At 47.4% G+C, this 24,718-nt stretch overlaps 1 protein-coding gene across 2 annotated transcripts in view; it reads right to left on the minus strand.

Moving 5' to 3' along the window:
* Nucleotides 1-24,718, minus strand: part of MDGA2 (MAM domain containing glycosylphosphatidylinositol anchor 2) — a 216,427-nt gene that overhangs the window by 94,803 nt on the left and 96,906 nt on the right. For both annotated transcript variants that reach the window (XM_071426035.1, XM_071426036.1), the window contains 2 exons: nt 21,483-21,679; nt 16,489-16,621 (listed from right to left, as the gene is read on the minus strand). In XM_071426035.1, coding sequence (XP_071282136.1) covers nt 16,489-16,621; nt 21,483-21,679 — 330 coding nt within the window. The remainder of the gene's footprint in view (nt 1-16,488; nt 16,622-21,482; nt 21,680-24,718) is intronic.

Consider the following 24,718-nt stretch of genomic DNA (forward strand, 5'->3'; position numbering starts at 1 on the left):
GCCACTCCTGCCATGGCAGGGACACCTCCCACTGCCCCAGGCTGCTCCAAGCCCCAGTGTCCAGCCTGGCCTTGGGCACTGCCAGGGACCCAGGGGCAGCCACATCCCCTAGGCATGCAGAGGCAGGTAAGGATGGATGGATGGATGGATGGATGGATGGATGGATGATGGATGGGTGGATGGATGGATGGATGGATGATGGATGGATGATGGATGGATGGATGGATGATGGATGGATGGATGGATGGATGGATGGATGGATGGATGGATGATGGATGGATGGATGATGGATGGATGGATGGATGGATGATGGATGATGGATGGATGGATGATGGATGGATGGATGGATGGATGATGGATGGATGGATGATGGATGGATGATGGATGCATGATGGATGGATGGATGGATGATGGATGGATGGATGGATGATGGATGGATGGATGGATGGATGATGGATGATGGATGGATGGATGATGGATGGATGATGGATGGATGATGGATGGATGGATGGATGATGGATGGATGGATGGATGATGGATGGATGGATGGATGGATGGATGATGGATGGATGGATGATGGATGGATGATGGATGGATGGATGGATGATGGATGGATGGATGATGGATGGATGGATGGATGGATGGATGGATGGATGGATGATGGATGGGTGGATGGATGGATGGATGGATGGATGATGGATGGATGGATGGATGGATGGATGGATGATGGATGGATGGATGATGGATGGATGGATGGATGGATGGATGATGGATGGATGGATGATGGATGGATGGATGGATGGATGGATGATGGATGATGGATGGATGGATGATGGATGGATGGATGGATGGATGGATGGATGGATGGATGATGGATGGATGATGGATGGATGGATGGATGGATGGATGGATGGATGATGGATGGATGGATGATGGATGGATGGATGATGGATGGATGGATGGATGGATGGATGGATGGATGGATGATGGATGGATGGATGATGGATGGATGATGGATGGATGGATGGATGGATGGATGGATGGATGGATGGATGATGGATGGATGGATGGATGGATGGATGGATGGATGATGGATGGGTGGATGGATGGATGGATGGATGGATGGATGGATGATGGATGGATGATGGATGGATGGATGGATGATGGATGGATGGATGGATGGATGGATGGATGGATGGATGGATGATGGATGGATGATGGATGGATGGATGGATGGATGGATGATGGATGGATGATGGATGGATGGATGGATGATGGATGGATGGATGGATGGATGGATGGATGATGGATGGATGGATGGATGGATGATGGATGATGGATGGATGGATGATGGATGGATGATGGATGCATGATGGATGGATGGATGGATGATGGATGGATGGATGGATGGATGGATGATGGATGGATGGATGATGGATGGATGGATGGATGGATGATGGATGATGGATGGATGGATGATGGATGGATGGATGGATGGATGATGGATGGATGATGGATGGATGGATGGATGGATGGATGGATGGATGGATGGATGATGGATGGATGGATGATGGATGGATGGATGGATGGATGATGGATGGATGATGGATGGATGATGGATGGATGGATGGATGGATGATGGATGGATGGATGGATGGATGATGGATGATGGATGATGGATGGATGTGGATGATGGATGGATGATGGATGGATGGATGATGGATGGATGGATGGATGGATGGATGGATGGATGGATGGATGGATGGACGGACAGCTCTGCAGCCACATTTGGGATGGAACATGCCTGTGTGTGGGAGAGATGCCAGCACACTGGCTTGGAAACCTTGGAAAAAGGAATTAGTCAAGAACTTGTTTGGCATGGGAAGCCTGCTCTCCTCAAGTCAGATCCTGCCACTCATCCATCCCTCTCCATCCACCTTCTCCCCAGTGAACTCCTGGGAACCTGGCTGCCAACTGGGATGGATCCCTGTTGGAATGCAGAGAGGCATCTCCCTTGGGACATCATCTCTTTGTACATGGAGAGACGGAACCATCCCGGACAGAGCTGTTTTTCCCTCTCTGGGATGTGCAACCTTCACACCTAATCCTCATAATTCCCATAAAATTTCAGGTGTAGTGGGAGCAGTCAGCATAGGTGGATGGGGAGATGCTGCTGACCTTGGAAAGATTAATTCTGTTTTCTTGTGTCTCCTTTCCCATGAAATATTTCCATGTGATATAAGAGGAGCAAATGCTCAATACTAAGGGAGAGGGCAGCAATTAATCGGAGAATATAGATATAAATAAAAATAAAATAAAATAAAATAAAATAAAATATAAATATGAGTATAGAATCACACTCTGAGCTGTGACATCCTGTGTCCCCTGTGGAGAGGGATCCACCCTTGCTGGATCCAGGCTTTGCTCCAAGGCATCCTTTAAGCTGCATGAATGATGCACCAATGTATAAATATCCATTGCTAGGCCAGGGAAAGCAGCAACTCCAAAAAAAACCCCAGGAATGAAGGTGAAGGATTGACATTCTGGGCCAAGAATGCCAGCAAAAGTGGTAATAAAAAGGGAAAGGCAATAAAAATGTTACATTCCAAAATCACATCGCCATCCTTGTTATTACAGGGAGATATTCCCGGGTGTTCCGCTTTAGATGGGAATCTTATTTCAATATTAAAGGAATACAAACCAAGCACTAGAGGCAAATACAAGAATCAGCCATAAAATCAGCGTTTGCTTCATTTGGGCTTCACCCAGGAGGAATTTGCTTTGTCTGCATTTGGAAGCAGGAACAAAAGAAAAATGGGAAGACCTTCCTTTGTAGCTGTCCTGGCACCAGGAGAAGTGGGAGCATCATATTCATGGAATATCCTGAGTAGGGGCATCCCACAAGGATTATGGATCCAGCTCCTGGCCCTGCCCTGACCCCCCAGCAATCCCACCCTGGGCATCCCTGGCAGTGCTGTCCAAAGGCTCCTGGAGCTCTGGCAGCCTTGGGAATGTGCCCATTCCCTGGGGAGCCCTGGCAGTGCCAGCACCCTCTGGAATCATGGAACCTTTCCCTGCTGTCCATCCTATCGCTCCTGGACACAGCTTCAGCCACTCCCTCAGTCCAGTCCTTGGTCACCAGAAGGAAACTCCTTAGGAGAGCAGAGATTCACAATCCAAGCCCTCTCTTCCAGTTCATCCCATTTTTGGACTTCTCAAATCCTTACCAGCATGAATTCCTGGTTCAGGTAACTTAAAACCAAAGTAATTGGGCTCATGGCTAAAAATCCAGATCCCAAACCAGTCGGCTCTGACAGCTGTGCCAGGGTCTCTTTGCTCACAACCTCTAAGCTCTTCCTCCATCAGCTGATGCCTCCAGCAGCTGATGGATCCCTGGTTTGGAATTCCAGCTGGGAAACTGGGAATTGTGCCATGTTTTCTGCTTAAGGAGGTTTATTTTTGGAAGAAGGTGTCAAAACCAGGGATCCAGGTACAACCAGAACCTGTGGGGTCATCACCAACACCCAGCTGGCACCTATTTCCCTCTCCCTTCCTCCCTCCTGGGTTTCATCATTTTTCCTGAACAATTCCAGAAAGGATCTGCTCTTTGCTCCCACTTCCCATCAAATCTGGAGACAGGGAACAAGGGAACCATGGATAATCCTTCAAAACTCGAAGCAAAAGATAAAAGCACCGACGTCAGCCCAAGCTGGTGGGGCCATTTCCATAATCCTGCAGATGAAAGGGAGCCCTTTGCCATCCTTCAGGAACAAAGTGGGATGGGATAAAAAGGCTGGGACACATCCCTTTCATCCCGACACTCCAGACAGAAAAGTACATGGAAATGAGGGTTTGGATACAGCAGTTTCCCTTTATTTACACCACGAGTTTCATTTTCAGCTCCAATCCCAAAAAGGCAAACAGAAATCCCTGGATTTCTGCAGCCATGGACACAGCAAGCTGGATTTAATCCGAAAAATATTAAGAAATTTAGGAAGGTTGTTGAGGTTTTCAGCAAATGGGACTCAGTGGAGCAGATAAAGGGTCAAACCCCTCTTGTGCAGGGAATATTCTCAATATTCCCAATATTCATGAATGGGCCTTTACATTGATAGTTCTCTGCTAAAGGAGAAAAGAATGGGGAGTTATAGCCAGGGAATCATAAAACCCTGGAATGGTTTGGGTTGGAAGGACCCTAAATCCCATCCTATCCCACCCCTGCCGTGGCAGGGACACCTCCCACTGTCCCAGGCTGCTCCAAGCCCCAGTGTCCAACCTGGCCTTGGGCACTGCCAGGGATCCAGGGGCAGCCACGGAACATGGGAAAGGTTCATGCGTGAAATCCCATAAATTCCAAGAATTCCAAATGCAACAAAACCGTCCCTGCCAGAAGGAGTCCGGACTAAATGGGGTCTGTTATCACTCTCAAAACCTTTTCCCAAGCCAAGGTCTGTCCTAAATGACTTTCAGCATTGAGGAGGTGAACGCTGGGCCTTGGAGCTTTGGCCAGCAAAGCTTCACCCAACCACAACCTCCAGCCCAGCAGAGCCTCAGCCAGCCAACATTCCTGGTCAAAACCTCCCTTGGACTCCATTAGGAATAATAAAAATCATCACCAAACAATAGCAAGCTCTAGGAAATACTCCCAAAACTTCCCTGGAGAACGCTTTCCAAACATCCTGTTTGCACGCCACAAGAACACCTCCATGTCCTGAGGGCTCCGTGTCCCCCCTGCCCTTTGGAACTGGGGTTTCCCAGCGCCAATCCCACATTTTGGAGTCAGCCTTGGCTCGGCAGGGGACTGTCAGAACCCAGGAAATTCCTCTGGCTGCCTTGAAGGACTCGAGACCTTGGCAAGGGGCTTGGAGACCTTGGCACAGAGTCAAAAAACACCTGTGCCTTTGGTTTTAGCCCTTGGAAAAAACAATTACTGATTTTATATGAAGAATTACAAGTCAAAAGAGTCTAAGTAGAATAACAGTTAGTTTGTCATGGGGTGAAAATGTAGAATTTTGGGGTTTTAGAATGGGGGTTCAGGAGGCAAGATGGAGAAATCTGGGCGTGTCCTGTCCTTCTTCTTCTTCTTCTTGCCCTCCATCTCCTGCTATGATGGTGGCAGTTCTGGATTGGTTTAGAGTGGAAGCTCACTGTCTAACATAGGTGATAGGGATTGGGAAGTTATGGTAAATAATGCACACATAGTTTTTAGTATAAAAAGTTAACACCGCCCCAAGGGCGGCCAGTGTGCCTCAGCCTGACCTGCCAGACAGACCTGCAGCGGGTCGGAGAAAGAATGACAGAGATGAGAAACAATAAACAACCTTGAGAATGAAAACAAAAGAATCCCGACTCCTTCTTCAACCGCTGGGCTGGGAAAAGAGGCTCGCGCGTATCTCAGAGTCACTGCGACCAGCAGAGATTCTGAGAGGGCACAAAGAGAGCGGCAGAGCCCCTGGGAGCTCCTCCCCTGGCAGAACAAGGCCCTACTGATCGGAGGGAATCCGCCCCGCTCCCATTCACGCTGCAGCTGCAGCCTTGGGAAAGGGCCTCCCATTCAGAGCTTCCGTGCGGGAGCGACGGACGGGGGTAGGATGGTCGGGACGGACGGAGACCAGAGACCTCCGAAGCCAGGCCTTGGTACTCGTGGGTTATTGCAAAGGGCGTGGGTGGTTTATTGCAAAGGGCACCAAGCAGGGGCCCTGCTTGGAGCTGCCAGCCACAGCTTGGAGCAGACCCCAGAGAGGGAGAGAGGGGTAAAGAGAGTGATAGAGAAGGCAAGAGCATGTGTCAGAACCCAGGAAATTCCTCTGGCTGCCCTGGAGGGCTCCAGCCCTTGCCCGGGGGGCTTAGAGACCCTGGCACAGAGCCCAAGACCCCTGTGCCTTTGATTTAGCCCTTGGAAAAAACAATTACCAATTTTTATATGAAGAATGACAAGTCAAGAGAGTTTAAGTAGAATAATGGTTAGTTGGTCATGGGGTGAAAAAAAGATTTTTGGGGTTTTTAGAATGGGGGTTCAGGAGGCAAGATGTAGGAATCTGGGCATGTCCAGCCTTTCTTCTTCTTCTTCTTCTTCTTCTTCTTCTTCTTCTTCTTGGCCTCCATCTTCTGGGTGATGGTGGCACTTTTGGATTGGTTTAAGGTAGAGACAGACAGTCTAACACAGGTGATGGGTATTGGGAAGTTATGGCAAATAAAGTACAGGTAGGTTTTGGTATAAAAAGACAACACTGCCTCTGAGGTGGGCAGTGTGCCATGGACTGACCTGCTGGACAGATCTCAGCAGGTTGGAGAAAGAATGTTATAGATGAGAAATAATAAACAACCTTGAGAACGAGAACAAAAGAATCCTGACTCCTTCCACTGCTGGGCTGGGAAAAGAGACTTGTGCACATCTCAGAGTCACTCTGAGCAGCAGAGATTCTGAGAAGCATGGTAAAGAGGATGAGAGAGCAGGGAAGAGTAAAAAGAGAGCGAGGTTCCCGTTCCAATACCATAAATCATCTTCTGTGTTGAATATTCTCATTCTCACTAATCAATCTAATACAAGATACAAATCCTACAGCATTTGCATACAGCCTATAAGAATCATTACATTCCCATACTGTGTTACATTTTAAACCCTAAAAACTCCTCTGTGGGCCCCTTCTGCCAAGCTGTAGGGTCTGCTCTGACCCTTGGGCCTGTCTGCAGGCAGAGGGTGTTGTTCCATCCAAAGGGGATCACCTTCAGCTGGCCACACCATTGTTTTCAGTTGTTCAGTAACTGAGGGATCTCAGAGCTTGCTTTCATTTCAATCTCACTTATAGTTTCCATATTCTCAACATCTTTTGCCAGGCAATCATATTTATAAGGCTTTCCTGTTTCATCTTCCCCAGCATCACATCCCGGGATTTCAGAGCTGCCTGGGGAGCCAGCAGTGCCGGTGACAAAGTGCTCTTGGAATTACAACGGGTCACAAAGCCCAGCCCCGCTGCTCCAGGCACTACCAGGAATTTAAATGGGAATTACATCAATTTTTGCGGCCTCGTGTTAAAGGCAAGCCAGGCATCAATGGCAGATGGATGGAGATTGATTAGGAAATTAATTATTAATGGCTCCAACATAGCCCAGTCCTCACAAGGTGCTAAACCAGCAGGAAACACACCCTGGGCGTGATAAATGACTGGGGCAAGGCTTTCTCAGACTGAGCATAAACCAAGCGCTCTTTAAGCCATCATTAACACGCTTAATTAGACCAGGCTAAGTAAGGTCAAGCACTTTGGACCAGAGAAGCTGTGGCTGCTCCATCTTTGGAATGTTCCAGTTTCAATGGGGTTTGGAGCAACCTGATCCAGTTAGCAAGGTGTTCCTACCCTGCAGGGAGTGGAATGGGATAATCCTAAACCAGCAGAAAACACACACTGATCTTGATAAATGACTGGGGCAAGGCTTTCTCAGAGTGAGCACAAACCAAGCGCTCTTTAAGTCATCATTAACACGCTTAATTAGACCAGGCTGCCAAGCACTTGGGCCACAGAAGCTGTGGCTGCTCCACCCTTGGAATGTTCCAGGCCAGATGGGGTTTGGATCAGCGTGACCCAGTGCAAGGTGTCCCTGTCCTGCAGGGCATGGAATGGGATAATCCCAAACCAGCAGGAAACACACCCTGGGCTTGATAAATGACTGGGGCAAGGCTTTCTCAGACTGGGCACAAAGCAAACACTCGTTGAGTCATCCTCAACACTCTTAATTAGACCAGGCTAATTAAGGCTAAGCACTTTGGACCAGAGAAGCTGTATTTGCTCCATCCTTGGAATGTTCCAGGTTGGATGAGTTTTGGAGCAACCTGGGAGAGTGGAAGGTGTCCCTGCCCTGCAGGGAGTGGAATGGGATAATCCTGAAGGTCCCATGCCACCCAAACCATTTTGGGATTTATTCAAGGATCAGATGAAGATGTTGAGGGAATTGGAAGGGGTGGAGTCCCTGCTGCTGCCTGGGATGGGGAGCTGAGGCTGGGATCACACGGGGAGGAAAATCCATCTGTCATTCTTGGAGCAGCCCGAAAAAATCCACTGCCAACGTGTCATAATTACAGTGAGACAAATAGAGGTATTTAGGCTGGATGTATGGAATTGAGGAAATGTCACAATTGGCTTTAGGGATTACTGGAAATGCAGAAGAAACCCAATAATTTAATAGCAATATCAAAGTACAGGCAGCAAGTCATGTCCTTGACAAGGCTCTCAGCTGTGATGAATGGAAATGAAAGGACATTATTTCCTCCAGTTTGGGGCATTATTTGAAAGGCAGAACCGAAGTAATAGAACATAATTGAATTATATTTTTATATCCATTGCTGTGTGCGCATCCATTTCATTTACAGCCAGCATTTCTTGCAGGAACACAAAGCCAATATTCCTAACGAGACACGCGGTGCTCAGAGAGGAAAGGTTTGAGCTCCCTGCCAGGCTGGAAGCAGCATTCCTGTAACTATTTACTCCAGAAAGTTCAAACAAGAGTGGGTTGGAATTCCCAAATTTCGAGTTAGAATCAGAAAATCACAGAATGGAATTGGGAGGGAGCTTAAAACTCATCTTGTTCCACCCCCTGCCATGGCAGGGACACCTCCCCCTGTCCCAGGCTGCCCCAATGTCCAACCTGGCCTTGGGCACTGCCAGGGATCCAGGGGCAGCCACAGCTGCTCTGGCAATTCCAGCCCAGCCCCTGCTCACCCTCCCAGCCAGGAATTCCTTCTATAAATCCAACCTAAGTCTCCCCTTCTTCAGCTCCATTCCCTGTCATCTCATTATTTTTTTTTCTTTACTGTTATTTTACAGGGGAAAAATCAACTTTTTGTTGCCCACCCTGCAATAGGGCAGGTGCTTACTTTTCATCATCAGGCCATCAAAAAACTCAAATTACCCCTAAAAATATAAACCCAGGGAAAAATAAAAAAAAAAATCCTAAAACTGAACAAGCAATGAAAATCTCTTTTATATTTTTCTGCGTTTATCCTCTGCTGCTACAGAGAGATCCCAGTGGAAGTTGCACACCACGTGAAAAGAGGAAAAAATTCTTCAGCTAAACAGTGCTAGAGTTCTAGAACAGTTCTAGTTCTAAAAATTCGTGTTTAGGCAGATAAAACATATTTATCTTAATCTCACAATTTCTTTTTTACTTACTCTCTCTTTTCTCCTATTTCCTTTTCGCTGCCTTTAAATTTCCAGCACTTCCAGGTCAAGAAGAAATAAAGAGAAGTTTCTCAAATCCCAGATCTTTCAGGTTTGTGTCGTTTTTTTTGACTTGACACATGGAATGACTGAGGTAAAATATTCCCAGAGGGGCTTTGAGCATTGCAGTTGCTTTAGGATCATCATGGAATGGCTCCTCCTGGAATGGTTTGGGGTGGAAGAGGCCTCAGGGATGATCTAATTCCAACCCCTCATGTCACAGGCAGGATTTAGGGTTTTCCCTGGCACACAGGAGAGATTTCCAGCTGGCAAAATACCTGGATCTGTTCTGGGACAAAGGGGAGGCTCCCCCTGTGCAGGGCAGGTGTCCCTTGAAGGCCAGAGCCACCCTTGTCTGTGTCCCTGAACCTCCCACTGGGGTCCCCGAGCAGTCAATGCTCCTATCAGGGATTAAAAAGAATAAAAATCCTATTTTTCAGTCTGCCCCGAGCCTGTCCCTGAAATAAAGAGGCTTAAAGTTGAGGCAAGAGCAAGTTCATTTTGTCTGTCAAAAATGGAAAACTCTGAGGTTCAGGGAGCAGAGCGGGGAGCTACAGGATAGAAATGAAGAATGGAATTACCAGAGAATTGTAACTTGGAATATCCTGAGTGGGAAACATCCACAAGGATCACAGAGCCCAACCCCTGTCCCTTTCCAGACCCCCAGCAATCCCACCCTGGGCATCCCTGGCAGCTCCTGCAGCTCTGGGGCTGTGCGCATTCCCTGGGCAGCCTGGGCAGTGCCAGCACCCTCTGAGGGAAGAGCCCTTCCTTAAAATCAAAAACTATGAACAAATATAACTATAAATCACATTTATGAAGGTTTTTCAGCTGAGCTCAGAGTTTATATATTCCCAAATCTCCACACAAGCCAATCCAGGTATCCCTATCCCATTCCTCAGTGGAATTTCCCTTTTCCCCCCTCCTCTAGAACTTTTCCAGAATCCCTCTATTTTTCCAGCTGGGGTGGGGGGGCTGCAGCTCTGCTGACTCACATCTTTATGCTCCTTTTTCTCAGGATTTCAGCTGCTCACAGTGACCCCAAGATGTGCACAAGCCTCTTTCCCCAGTCCTGCTGTCGAAGAAGGAGTCAGGATTCTTTTGTTCTCGTTCTCAAGGTTGTTTATTGTTTCTCATCTATAACATTCTTTCTCCAACCTGCTGAGATCTGTCCTTTGCTCTAAGCCATAAAACCCCTTCTAACTCACAGACCCTTTGCCTCCTTGGTTATCCAGTGAGGCTGGCTCAGCAATTCTTTTCTTCTGTATCCAAACTTGCTTCCATCTCTATTCCTTCATCAGACTCTACATTCAAAAATCTTTCTGCCAGGCACACACACATCTGTGAGACTTTCTTGTCAAACTTTCCTCCTTCCCAAGAGTGGGGATTTGATCCAGAGGTGCTGAGGGAAGCAGGATCCTCCCTCTGGCAGCTTAAACCCATCATGGAATTGCCCCCTCCGTGCTGAATTTAGATCCATGCAGGATTAAATCCATTCAGGATTAAATCCATGCAGGATTAAATCCATCCCAGCCATGCCAAAGTCAGGCCTGCGAGCCGAGGTCGTGGATCCAAGAGCCCCTAGAGCACAATTCCTGCTTTCCAAAAATAGAAGGGATGAGTTGCTCCTCAATTCCCCGAGTGCAGCTCTGTCCGAACAGCTCCAGACACCTCAGCCCAGCCCTGCTGCAACAGCAACATCCTAATTAGTGGATTAGGGCTGGCTGCCTAACGAGGAGCTGCCAAGGAGGGACCCTCAGGCTTCTGGAGGACACGGGAACAAACATCAGCAATGTGCTCGGGAAAAGGGAGCTGGGGTCCAGGGATGTATGAAAAGGGAATTTGTTGGGAATGCAGGGGAGCAGCTCTGGTTGGACCCGGTGTTTGTGGGGCTGGGAATGTGGAGAGCTCTGCATTCCCACAGGGCTGGGCTTCTCCAAGGAGATCAGCAGGACCTGGGGACACTGGGATGATGTGACCCCTAGGGAATAAAGGAAATGTTCTTTTTACACTCATGGAATTGTTGAGGTTGAAAAATGCCTCTAAGACATCGAATCCAACCATTCCCAGCCCTGCCAAGGCCACCACTGACCCCTGTCCCCAAGTGCTCCATCCACAGGGATTTAAATCCCTGCAGGGGTGGGGACTCCAAGCCTCCCTGGGCAGCTGTGCCAGGGCTGGGGAACCCTTTCCATGAAGGAATTTTCCCAGTATCCAACCTGAGCCTCCCTAGGTGACATTTGAGGTCATTTCCTCTGATCCTGGAGGTTTTTACATGGAAAATGGGAACCCAACCTCCCCGGCTGTGCCCTCCTGGCAGGAGCTGTGCAGAGCCACAAGGGCCCCCTGAGCCTCCTTTGCTCCAGGCTGAGCCCCTGCCCAGCTCCCTCAGGGATTCTGCAGCCCCTGCCCGGCTCCCTCAGGGATTCTGCAGCCCCTGCCCAGCTCCCTCAGGGATTCTGCAGCCCCTGCCCAGCTCCCTCAGGGATTCTGCAGCCCCTGCCCAGCTCCCTCAGGGATTCTGCAGCCCCTGCCCGGCTCCCTCAGGGATTCTGCAGCCCCTGCCCGGCTCCCTCAGGGATTCTGCAGCCCCTGCCCGGCTCCCTCAGGGATTCTGCAGCCCCTGCCCAGCTCCCTCAGGGATTCTGCAGCCCCTGCCCAGCTCCCTCAGGGATTCCTGAAACAAGACACCCACACTCCCAACAGGGAAAATCATGCTGCAAAGGGAAAGAGGGAAAGGGAAAGAGGACCATTCCTCATTCCAAGCCAGGACCAGATTCCCTGTCAGCCCTGCAGGGAGCCAAAAGCAGCCAGGATAATGGGATTGGTGGGGCAAGGTTTAGACAGGACTGGGGGATCCCTTGGGATCCTTTCCAGCTTTATTTCCTATTATTCTTTTTTGCTACAGAATTATCCTGGAAAAGCTGTGGCTGCCCCTGGATCCCTGGAAATGTCCAAGGCCAGGATGGGACAGTGGAAGGTGTCCACCCTGGGACAGTGGGGGTTGTCCCTGCCCGTGGGACTGGGTGGGATTTAAGCTCCTTCCATCCCAAACCATTCCGGAATTCCATTAAACCATCCACCTGCAGTGCTCAGCTCGGAGCACCCTCAGGATTTCCAGCCCCTTCCATGCAGATCCCACCCACCTCCCCCCAGGAATGCCAGGAAATGTGAAGAGGAATATTTTTTTTCCACCTTCCATAATTCCCTTTGCAGTGCATTGTCTGACTGACGGGAAACAAAGCAAGTTTGTCACGACAGGCTCCAGCCTAATCGAGGGATTAAAAGTGAATTAAGCCTTTTTTTAATTTGTCTCCCACCACATGCCCCAGACAGAGCAGCAGCTTCAGCTGTGATTTCAATGGGCTGTGGCAGGCAGCTGAAAAATCACGGATTGAAAGACTCATCTTGCTCGGGAAAAGTTCCTGGGCTGGTTTATTTCCTCCTGGAAGCTGCCAAAGCTCAGCCTTAATTTATGGATTAATGATCACCTGCACGAAACTGGCTGCTAATAGACAGAGTAATATCATTTCCAAATGAATCAGTGCCACCCAAGCTGCTTTGTGGAGCGAGATAAAAGCCTGATTTGCTTTTCCTCAATCATGTTACAGGAGCTATTCGGAGGAGCCCAGAATTCCCGTGGTTTTCTGGGTAAATATCCTGCTTTTTCTCTGGCATTTTGAAACAATGAACGCTCTTGAAAAGCTCCATTCAGGTTATTCTTAGCTCAGAGTGTCGCATGTGCCATTCAGCAGGAGCTGGGGGTAAAATTCCCTTTTTTTAGTGCCTCCCATGAAAACTGGTGACACCATCAGCTGTCAGTAATTCCTCTTTGACACTCAGCTGAGCTGGGTTTGGAACAGCAGATCCAGGGATTTCTGCACGAGGAGGAATTTGTTGCTGCTCACAGAAACCTGAGCAAAGCACAGTCCAGGTGGAGGCAGAGAGAATCCCAAAATCATGGAATAGTTTGGGATGGACGGGGCTTAAATCCCATCCCATCCCAGCCCTGCCATGGGGCTGCTTCCCTTCAAATGTCCTATACATTGAGATAAGAAATTTGCAGATTAATTGCTGCCTTCAGACACAAAATCAGTCTCAACGAGCCCCTCTCCCTTCTGCTCCAAATTATTGTTTTTAATTGTCACCTTGGGCTTTGGCCTGTGCACGGTGACACCTCTAGGGTGGCTTCAGCTGCCCCATTTCCAGCCCCTACTTTGGGTTGTGGGGCTGGTTTTGTGTTTTAAACTGGTCTGTGCTGGAAAAAAGAAACGTTTTTGCCTGAAAAGTGAGGTGACAGCATTGGAGGAGGGGGCTGAGGATCCAGGGTCTCACGGAACAGCTGGAGAGAGGGGATTGTCCCCCCCTCTGCCCTGTGCTTGGGAGACTCCACCTGGGAAACTCCAGCTCTGGAATGCTCAGCACAAGAAAGTTGTGGATTTGCTGGAGTGATCCAGAGGAGGCCACAGAGCTGCTCCAAGGGCTGGAGTCCCTCTGGAGCCAGGCTGGGAGAGCTGGGAATGTTCCCCTGGAGAGGAGAAGGCTCCAGGGAGAGCTCAGAGCCCCTGGCAGGGCCTGGAGGGGCTCCAGGAGAGCTGGAGAGGGACTGGGGACAAGGGATGGAGGGACAGGAGCCAGGGAATGGCTCCCAGTGCCAGAGGGCAGGGATGGGTGGGAGATTGGGAATTGGGAATTCCTGGCTGGGCTGGGATTGCCAGAGCAGCTGTGGCTGCCCCTGGATCCCTGGCAGTGCCCAAGGCCAGGCTGGACACTGGGGCACCCTGGGACAGTGGGAGGTGTCCCTGCCATGGCAGGGGTGGCTCTGGGTGGGGTTTAAGATCCAATCCAAACCATTCCATGATTCCATCAAATGCAGAACAGCCAAATTCCCCCATTCTGATCCCACCAAGTGCAGCTGAATCAAACACAGAGCCACAGCAGTGACGATAAATCTGGGACATCCTTGCCCCTCTCAGGTATTCCTGGCTTTCCATCCCATCCCTCCAGCTTCCAGTTAAATCCCATGGACAGGACAGGACTGAAACAGCTTCAACTTCAGGCTCTGATTTTCATTACTTTGGATTTATCCTGGATTCCTCTGGATTTACAATTTCTCTAATTTCTCCCGAGTTACACCAGGTGAAGTTCAATTGAAGAACTTCTCCGAGGTGCAGTTTTATTAAATAAGCAAAGTTTTGCTTTAGAGTCACCCCCACCTCAGTCCCTGTCCTTAATGAGCTCCTGCATTAATCACTTTGCACATCTAATCCTCCCCTTGATGCTTGTGATCGAATTCCTCGTGGAAAAGAGGGAATCCTTGTTATTTTCCAGGCTTGTTTACTTGGGAAATTACCCCAGAAAAGACAATTTTCTCCCCAAATTACCATGGCATGTGTAAGGTGACAATAATTCCTTCTTTTGGCAAAACTGCCCCAGGATCACCCATCCTGGGCTCAGGCAGTGAGAGTTTGCTGCTCCCCAAGTCCTGGGACTAAATTTTTTTGAAGATGAGGCTCAACACAAACTGAGACTGTGCTGGCTCCAACAGCAAAGCTATTCCAAGGAAAAAACCCCAATCCCAAGGGAGTGGGATCAATCCCCATGTTCTCTTGCCATGGATGAAGGTGGATGAGGGTCAGAAGTTGCTCCCAATTCCCAACCCCTCCTCCCATGGAAAGGTTTCTCCTGCCAGGAAAGCAGAGCTCCTCATGAAGTTCAAATCTCACTTCAGGATATTTTTTTCCCCTGGAAAAATTTCTGGGAGTGTAAATTAAGGCCTTCCAAGTCATTTTCCTGGATATCTTCTGAGCAGACCATAATTCCTTGGAGCTGTCCAAGGGTTGTGGACAGCAGTGGGAGACCACAGCTCTGCTGTCCCACCAGCAGTTCCAAAAAAGCTGGAGGCAACTCCTTGGAATAAATCCCTGAGGATGGGAATGATGGGAAATATGGAAGAGGAAATAAAATTCCTTGTTGATCTCAGCCATGCTCAGCATTTTAATTTTGTGTTCATATTCTCCCTGATCTCAGACACAAATTATCCAGGCCTAACCCACCCTAATCTAACCTGGTGTCTCCAAATGTTCCAACACTTCCTGTGGAATTGTTATCCAAAGCACATTCCCCTGAAATTCCTGATTAGTCAGAAATCCAAGCTCAGTTTGGCTCTTTGGTGGGAGGTTCAGAAACCATTTCAGACACATCCCGTGTTGATCCTGGACACAGAGCCTTTAGGAGAGGTAAAATCTGGAATTTCCATCATCTCCCAGCATTCCCAAGTGCATTTCTTGGGATTGACCCCAATGAGAGGGAGAGACACAACTGACTGATCCATACAGAATGACCCCAAAAAACAGAATAAATTCACAACAGATTCCACAAAATGGAAACAACTTTTCCATGGATTCTACCTAAAGGCTTAGAGACCTTCCCACGAAAGGATTTCAACACATTGGAAATATCCAATAACCCCTCAGATATTCCCATTTGGAACAATTAAATCTGAAAGGAAACATTTTGGTTGGAATCAATGAAGGAATTGATGTTAATGTCGATGTAGGAAAAGGTCAAATCAATCCCTGCGATCAATGCCAGAGTAGAGAAAGGTTGGGGCTTTCCCATGAAATATTTTGTGGGATAAAAATTCTAAAGTTTTAACAGCAGAGGGAAGACAAGGAACTATTGGAGGGATTGCAGAGGTGATGGAGGGATCCATGGAGCCCCTCTGCTCTGGAGCCAGGCTGGGAGAGCTGGGAATGTTCCCCTGGAGAGGAGGAGAAGGCTCCAGGGAGAGCTCAGAGCCCCTGGCAGGGCCTGAAGGGGCTCCAGGAGAGCTGGAGAGGGACTGGGGACAAGGGATGGAGGGACAGGAGCCAGGGAATGGCTTTTAGCTGGAAAAAGGGAGATTTGGGTGGGATACTGGGAAGGAATTGGCTGGAGTGACCGGGACAAGGGGAAATGGCTTTAAGCTGGAACAGGGTTATATATATAGATGGGATATCAGGAAGGAATTCCTGGCTGAGAGGGAGGTGAGGGGCTGGGATGGAATTGCCAGAGCAGCTGTGGCTGCCCCTGGATCCCTGGCAGTGCCCAAGGCGCCAGGTTGGACACTGGGGCTTGGATCACCCTGGGATAATGGAAGCTGTCCCTGCCCATGGCAGGGGTGGGAATGAGACGGACTTCAAGGTTCTTCCCACCCAAACCATTCCAGGATTCCCTGAAAGAGCCCCAAATTCCTGAGCTGAGTGCAGCCAGGGCAGGAGGTGCTGGGGCTCACCAGTTTTGTTGGAGAGGCGGAAGGACACCATTTTATCCGGGATGCTGCAGACATTCCGCACCGAGGCGATGCAGCTGTAGTTGGCATAGTCCTGAGGTCGCAGATTCTTCAGCTTCAGGATCTTGGTTTCTCCCTGGAAAAGGAGGAGAGAACATCAGGAAGAGGCAGAGGCAGAGGAAAAATGGATATGGATCTGGGATTTCCATCCTCCTCCAGCATTCCCAAGTGGGTTTCTTGGGATTGACCCCTGATGTTACATCTCCAGGTGTCACCGTCACATTTTCTGAAAAATCCCTTTACTGGGATTTCTTCTCCTGGGAAGCTGAGAAGCCTCAGAGAAAAAGGAAAACAATAATTATCTCATTTACTCCTCCCTGTTTTGCTGCTTTGGAACGTGGTTGGACATTATTTATCCAACATGTGAATTGTTTTTACTTGATGACCAATCATGGTCCAGCTGTGTCAGGACTCTGGAAGAGGTCATGAGTTTTTCTTTAGTATCTTATTAAACCTTCTGCCTGTATCCTTTCTCTATCCTTTAGTACAGTTTTCGCATTCTTTTATATAATATAATACCATAAAATAATAAATTAACCTTCTAAGAACATGGAGTCAGATCCATCATTTCCTTCCTGCTACAAAAGACCCCGAAAATACCACACACAAGACACAACCCGACCGATCCAGAAGGGATGACCATAAAAAAAAGGAGTAAATTCACAAGAAATTCCACAAAATGAAAATAACTTTTCCAGCGATTCTACCTAAAGCCTTCGAGATCCCCCCGCAAAGGATTTCCAAAGGATACAGGGAATATCAGCACTGGAAAGCCAAAGGGAAATCGGTTTGATGGAGTCCTTCAAGTTGCAAATTGTTCAGGATAATTTATTATAAGGTACAATTTTCACGAAGAAAAAATCCCAAGGTACTAAATTCCTCCTGTTTTCCTTTAAAAATGAGGAGCTGATGGATTCTATTTTTAGCCAGGGAACAGGGATGGAGCAGGGAGCTGAAAGGGACATGGAATGTCGAATTCCTTCAAAAATGGAAAGAAGAAAATTAATGGGAAATGAGAAATGTGAGATTCCCCCTGCAAAGTCCCAAAAGAAAAACGTGGAAAAAGTTCATTTTCCGGCATCCAGATAAACACAACATCTTTAATACTGGCACAGCCTTAGGAAGACATGGAATTATTTTTAACAGTATCAGTGGATAAACTGCTCAGGAATGTCTAGGAAAAATATGGAAGTTTGAGAAAACAAATGTACAAAACTGGGAAAAAAATAAATCCATATAAAAAATTACAGCTGAGAAGGGGAGAAAAGAAACAGTCCTTGAAATCTTGGAGAGACTTTGGGAATATTGGGATTTTGGTGGTTTCTATGGACAACCAATCCCATGGAAATGATGGGATTGAAATGAAGCCCATTGCAAGGCCAAGCCTTGGAAAAGCTGCTCCTAAAGTTCAAATTCCTGCTTTAGGAGGTTTCTCTGGAATTGGGAAGGGCCTGGAAAGGCACAGCCTTAGGAACACATGGATATGGATAAAGTGGCCAGGAATGTCTAGGAAAAATGAGGAAATTTGAGAAAATGAATGTATAGAACTGAGAAAAAAACCAAACACATCAAAAAGATACAGCAGAGCAGGAAAGAAAAGAAACAGCCCTTGAAATTGTGGAGAGATTTTGGGAATATTGGGATTTAAATGGTTTCTAAGGACAACCAATTCCATGGAAATGATGGGATTAAAATGAAGCCTTCGAAAAGCTGCTCCTAAGGATCAAATTCCTGCTTCAGGAGGTTTCTCTGGAATTGGGAAGGGCCTGGGAAGGCACAGCCTTAGGAAGACATGGATGTGGATAAAGTGGCCAGGAATGTCTTAGAAAAATAAGGAAATTTGGGAAAAGGAATGTACAGAACTGGGAAAAAACCAAATCCATCAAAAAATACAGCTGAGCAGGAAAGAAAAGAAACAGTCCTTGAAATTGTGGAGAGATTTTGGGAATATTGGGATTTAAATGGTTTCTATGGACAAACAATCCCATGGAAATGATGGGATTGAAATGAAGCTGTGGAAAGGCTGCTGCTAAGGATCAAATTCCTGCTCTGGGAGGTTTTTCTGGAATAGGGAAGGGCCTGTTCCAGGCTGCCAAAGGCACTGAGTTCTGGAAGCTCAGGACAGCTCCATCCCAGCATTCCTTCCTTAGCTCCAGGTTGAACTTGGGCTGAACTCCCAATGGAATTCTGGATCCTGTCCCCAGCTCGCAGAGATTTATAAAAAATGTACATATTTTCCTCATTGGTTGGGATAATTAGTCTAATTATGTCTAATTGCATAATTATCGTAAATACAGCAAATTTAATCTCGTGCTCAGGCTGAGCAATTCCAATGAGTGACGAGGAGGATGAGAACTCTCAGGGAAAAAAATCTCCATCGAGATTTGGGATTTGGGAGGTTCATTTTCCCAACATTTTGTGGATGAGGATGGGCAGGTTTGCTCTGTTTCTCTCCCCACGGGTGCTGGAACAAGTGCCTGATGTTTCCTGATCGACTGGAAAAATCTGATCATATTTAAGGAGTTTGTTTGGATTTGCCCAGTTTTCCAAGTGTCTCCTGTGATTTGATTGTTGACTGGATTTTGGGATCATCCCAGAATATGGGCAAAAAGGGAAAGAGGGGGGATTCTGCCCCTCTGCCCCTCTCGGGTGAGACCCCACCTGCAGAGCAGCCCAAGCTCTGGAGCTGCTGGAGAGATCCAGAGGAACCCATGGAGCTGCTCCAGGGCTGGAGCCAGGCTGGGAGAGCTGGGAATATTTCCCTGGAGAGGAGAAGGCTCCAGGCAGAGCTCAGAGCCCCTGGCAGGGCCTGAAGGGGCTCCAGGAGAGCTGGAGAGGGACTGGGGACAAGGGATGGAGGGACAGGAGCCAGGGAATGGCTCCCAGTGCCAGAGGGCAGGGATGGGTGGGAGATTGGGAACTGGGAATTCCTGGCTGGGCTGGAATTGCCAGAGCAGCTGTGGCTGCCCCTGGATCCCTGGCAGTGCCCAAGGCCAGGCTGGACAGGGTTGGGATTCCTGGGTTGGAAAGGGATGAGGTTTATGGTCCCTTCCCACCCAAAGCATTCCAGGACTCTGTGTTCAGCAGAATAATAAAAGCATCATAATAAAACGTCTTTTTTGGGGGTAAAAAAACTGAGAAAACAAAAAAGGAAAACAAAAGGGAAACCTTTTGTTTCCCTTTCCATTCCATTTCACTGCCAGATTAAAATCCACCTTCAGAGCCCTGAAGAAAAAAAATTCCCTCTCAAAATTCCCAAGTCTTGATCCTCTGAAGCCAAATCCCCTCTGTCCCTCTTCCCATCAGCTCTCCCTGTCTGCATCCCCACCATGAAATGAACTAATTAAGCAGAAGATGTTGATGAGTCTTGAACCTTTAATTACATCTTTTCCTCTCATAAACACAGAGCAGATCTTGCCTGCATGGATCCAGGCCACGCTAATTCCGGCTGCCCTCCAATAACTGAAGAAAGGTTATGGATAAGATTGGAATATCACCAGGACAATCTGATTTATTCATTAATTAAACCCACACCGAGATTTTAGGAAGGATGGTCTTCATAACCTAAAAAAAAGAATGTAATTTCATGTGACACATTTTAGTAGATGAATCCTTAGATTTTAGGGAAGGCAATCCTCAGCGTTTCCATAATGAAATATAAAATAAAAAAAAAATCCACTTTCCCTTTTTAATTAAAACATTTCAAAACTCCAGTTTACACTCGAGTCCAAGCAAAGCCCCAGATTTGCTCAACTGAGTCCGTTCATGTTAAATTAAAAATAATCTCATTACATTTAGGACACCAAAAACTCGGCTCTGTGATTTAATTCCCATCTCTGCAAGGTTCCGGGCTCCACATTTCTCCGGAAAACACGGAGCTGTTGGAGCAATATAAAGCTGTCAAGTACAATAAAAAGCCACAAATGAAGGTGCTCTCAAATCATTAACTGAAAATTATTTATGAAAGTCGCAGTTGCTTTCTGCTCTGAACACCAAATTACCAAGCAGTTTTCACCTCTGTCTTTCCTTGTTATTCCTTCAGATTTTCCAAACCAATTTTTCCCCTCTTTTTTTTCCCTTTTCTTTTTATTTTTTTTTTTCTTCAAACACCATCCCACACTTTTGGCCACAGACAATGGGATTTGCCACCTTTTTTCATCCTGCCTCGGTGCAAATGTGTACATGATAAATTAATCTCAGCTTATCTGACAGAGCCAGGATTCCTTCAGGGCTGGGAATGGGAGCAGGAACTCTTTGGAAAAGGTTTTATTTCCTTTTTTGACACCTCATTTTTAAGGGGGGGAATTGTTAAATGAAACCTCATATTTAAAGATAAAAGAGGCAGAAAAAAAGGAGTAGAAAAACCATCAGGGGGAGCTCCCACAGAGTCAGAAATCATGGAATTTTTAAGGCTGGAAAAGCCCTCCAAGATCATTAACTCCAACCATCAACCACCACTATGTTCTCCATGAATCCATGTCCTCAAGCGCCACATCCACACTTGGGTTTTGAGCACTTCCAGGGAGGGAGACTCCACCCCTCTTCTGTACCTCTTCCATAAAGAAATTTTCCCTAAAATTTAATCCACATGAAGAGATTTTTAAGGCTGTAATTTAGGCTGAGCGTGGAATCACTGAGTTGGATGAGGAAGGATGAGGAAATGGGAATCAAAAGTCTGGGCTTGCAGGATCCAATACAAATCACTTTAAAAGGCCTCCTGTAGATATCACTCCCTCATCATTTAATAATTCATATTTTTTACAAAAAATCTAAATATATTTTATACCAGTAAATCTATTAACAACACCCATGAGTGTTTGGGTGGGGCATCATCACCTGGAGGCCATTCCCAATCCCCACCCCGCAAACCCAGCGGGCAGATCCCATCACAAAGCCTCAAGATGGGAAAAAAAAATCGCCCCGTTTTTCCGTCCTACCTGGGTAAAGAAGGGCTCGTAGATCTCCACTCCCTTGTCGGAGCCCTGCAGCAGCACCTCCTGGCCGCGGCGCCAGCTGTAGCGCACGGGCGGGTTGGAGTTGGCCACGCACCTGAGGAACACGGTCTTCTCATAATAAAACTGCTCCTTGGCTTCCCCGATGCTCTGGTGGACCGTGACTATGGGATCATCCAAATCTGGGGGAAAAAACAAAGCCGGGGAAAACCAAGTTTAGGCCAGGCTTTAGTCGACCCGACGACAGCGTGGCGCCGGGAGTTTCCCGCGACACCTCATAACTAGTCATGGGTAAAACAGAGACAAAACAGTTTGAAAAGCCCCAGATTTCAGGAATTTTGCAGCAAAAGTCAGGTTTAGGATTTATTTCCTTCTCCCCAACTGGATCTCCTTCAAAACTCACATTTTTAGGCAGTGCAACACAGCCAATCTCATGCAAATGTCAATCATATTTCTATTATAGTGCGATGATTACCGCGGTTTCGTCTGGTTCGCAGCTTTACTCCTTGTTTCTTCTAACTCTTTTCCACAAAATTATAAAGCTTTGGCAATAAATAGACAGCCTGATTTGCATCCAAATGGCAGGATCCAGGAGTCCATGGATCATGTGCACGCAGCTGTTTGCTTTTAAAGCTGCAATTTAAGGCAGCAATTTAATGCAGATTCCCTGCTTTTAGTTACAGGCATTTAACTTCCAGCAGGTAAATTCATCCCGGGCTTTGGAACACATTTCTCTTGATTAAAATACAGATATCGGATAATTACTCCCACTGCAGCAGCTCCAAGAAAATGAGATGCCCACAATGAGGAATTGCTTCCACAAGGAATAAAAACACAATAGCCCTTGGAATATGAGGATACCAAAGTAATTAATTTGGGCTTTATCCCACCAGGAGAAAAAAAAAAAGATTCCTGGTCTGGGGGTTTTTCTGAGCTTTGTCTGGAGGGACAATTTTATTGAGGAAGGAAAGAAATGGAACAAAGAAAAACAAGGAAAGCAAGGGATGTTTTTCCTAAGTACTGGTTAAAAACACACAACTTCCAAATGACCCCTCTCACAGCCAGGAATTCCTTCCCAATATCCCATCAATCCTGGATCTCTGGCAGTGGGAAGTTATTCCCCCTTCTCCTGTCCTTCCATCCCTGGAAACCAACAGTTGTAGGGGGAAGAACCTTGGAGTCCATCCCTGCCATGGCAGGGACACCTCCCACTGCCCCAGGCTGCTCCCAGCCCAGTGTCCAACCTGGGGATCCAGGGGCAGCCACAGCTGCTCTGGCAATTCCAGCCCAGCCAGGAATTCCCAATTCCCAATCTCCCACCCATCCCTGCCCTCTGGCACTGGCAGCCATTCCCTGGCTCCTGTCCCTCCATCCCTTGTCCCCAGTCCCTCTCCAGCTCTCCTGGAGCCCCTTCAGGCCCTACCAGGGGCTCTGAGCTCTGCCTGGAGCCTTCTCCTCTCCAGGGGAGCATTCCCAGCTCTCCCAGCCTGGCTCCAGAGGGGCTCCAGCCCTCAGAGCATTCCTGTGATCTCCTCTCCAACAATTCCATGGGATTTTTTGTGCTGGAATCCTGGACTCAGCATTCCAGGAACACAACGTTCCATGTGCAGCTCAGCCTTGGCTGCAGCCATTCCAGAACCTTCTTAGCACTGCTTGCTCCTTAAAATTCCTTAAAACCCTTTGGGTAGGGGTTAATTATTCCTTTAGCCACAAATTTAACCCTATTTTTGCAAAGTCTGGTGTGAGTAACTATCAAAATGTTGGTTCATCAGGTTTATTTGAGGTAAAATTTCAGTGAAACGGAGAACAAAGTTCTCAAATCTTCAAGTGACCAAAAGGAACCAGTCAAAGGCACCCTCAAATCCCTCTGTAAAGGTGGAGAATCCTGGAATTGTTGAGGTTGGAAAAGCCCCCTCAGATCACCAAATCCAACCATCAACCACCACCACATTCACCACTAAACCGTGTCCTCATGAGCCACTTTCATAATTGGTGGAACATTTCCAGTGGTGCTAACTCCATCCCTTCCCTGAGCAGCCTCTTCCAGAGCTTGACAATCCATGGAATTCTTAAGGAAGAACTTTGTTAATAAATTAAGTAGACTAGAACACATGAAAATTCCATGTTGAAAAGCAATTTCAAGAAAAAAAGGCCAAGCCTGAAGACTAAAAATTCATCTTAGGACTAAAAATTCATCTTGAGCTGCCCCATTTCTATTTGCATAAGAAGACTGAAGCTGGAGAGTCTCTTGATTAATTGGAAAGAAAAACTCTTCCAAAATTCCCGACAATTCCAGCAATAACATCTCATAATGGGGCATGGGTTTTAAATAAATGTTACCTTCGTCCCCTCTTCCAAAACATTCAGTTTAAGATCACAGAAGAAAATTATGGATCTGCTGCTCCAAATTAGGATGGCATTTCCTAATGAGACTTCAGTTTTGTTCAAAAGGTTATTTGAAATCACGGTAGTGCTTGAAAAGGGTTGAGAGTGCTCAGAAATTCTGTTTTCTCCTCATGAGGTTGAAAGCAAAAAGGAGAAAATTAAACTTGCTGCAATTTTTAGGGTCAAACTCCTGAGTTTTGACGGAGAACAGAACGTCTCCCACATTGACTCACAGGTTATCCCTATTAAAGAACATCCCTGGATGGCAAACAAGGAGCCATGAGCTCCATCACCAAGCCCAGGGATGCTCTTCCAATCTCTGACCCTCGGATGAAGGTGAATCCTTGGATAAAAGACCTGAGGGGTCCAAATCTGGGCTCAGCTTCATTTTCATGGAGTTACTCAAGACAAGGCACAGGAAATCCCTTAAAATCTGGAACCAGGACTGAAACCCTGTCCATCCCTGGCTGCAAGAGCAGCAGAGCTGTTTCCAGGGGAAAATTCCTTCTTGTCCAACCCATCCCTGCAAGACAAATTCCTGAGTGCCCTGTCCAGTTCCAGACATGGATAAACTGGAACAATGCAGGGAAGGCCACCAAGGTGGCTGGAGGCCATCCAGATCCTGAGGGAGCTGGGTTTGGCCAACCTGGAGGTGGTTGGATGAAGGGGAAAATCCAATTTCTGCCTTCAAAAGCCAACCAGAGACTCCTGGGGAAGACAAAGACAAAGGAGAAGCTGGGATGAAGAGCAGATGGAATTTCTGTCTTCAGCTTGCCACCAGAAAGTTCTAGGGAAGGTGAAAAGCTCTTCTTGGAGGTGCAGAGGAAAGGACCGTG

The sequence above is a fragment of the Agelaius tricolor genome, unplaced genomic scaffold (genome assembly GCF_023055355.1).
Source record: "Agelaius tricolor isolate 1412-34295 unplaced genomic scaffold, bAgeTri1.0.p SCAF_5, whole genome shotgun sequence".
In the NCBI taxonomy this organism is placed as follows: domain Eukaryota; kingdom Metazoa; phylum Chordata; class Aves; order Passeriformes; family Icteridae; genus Agelaius; species Agelaius tricolor.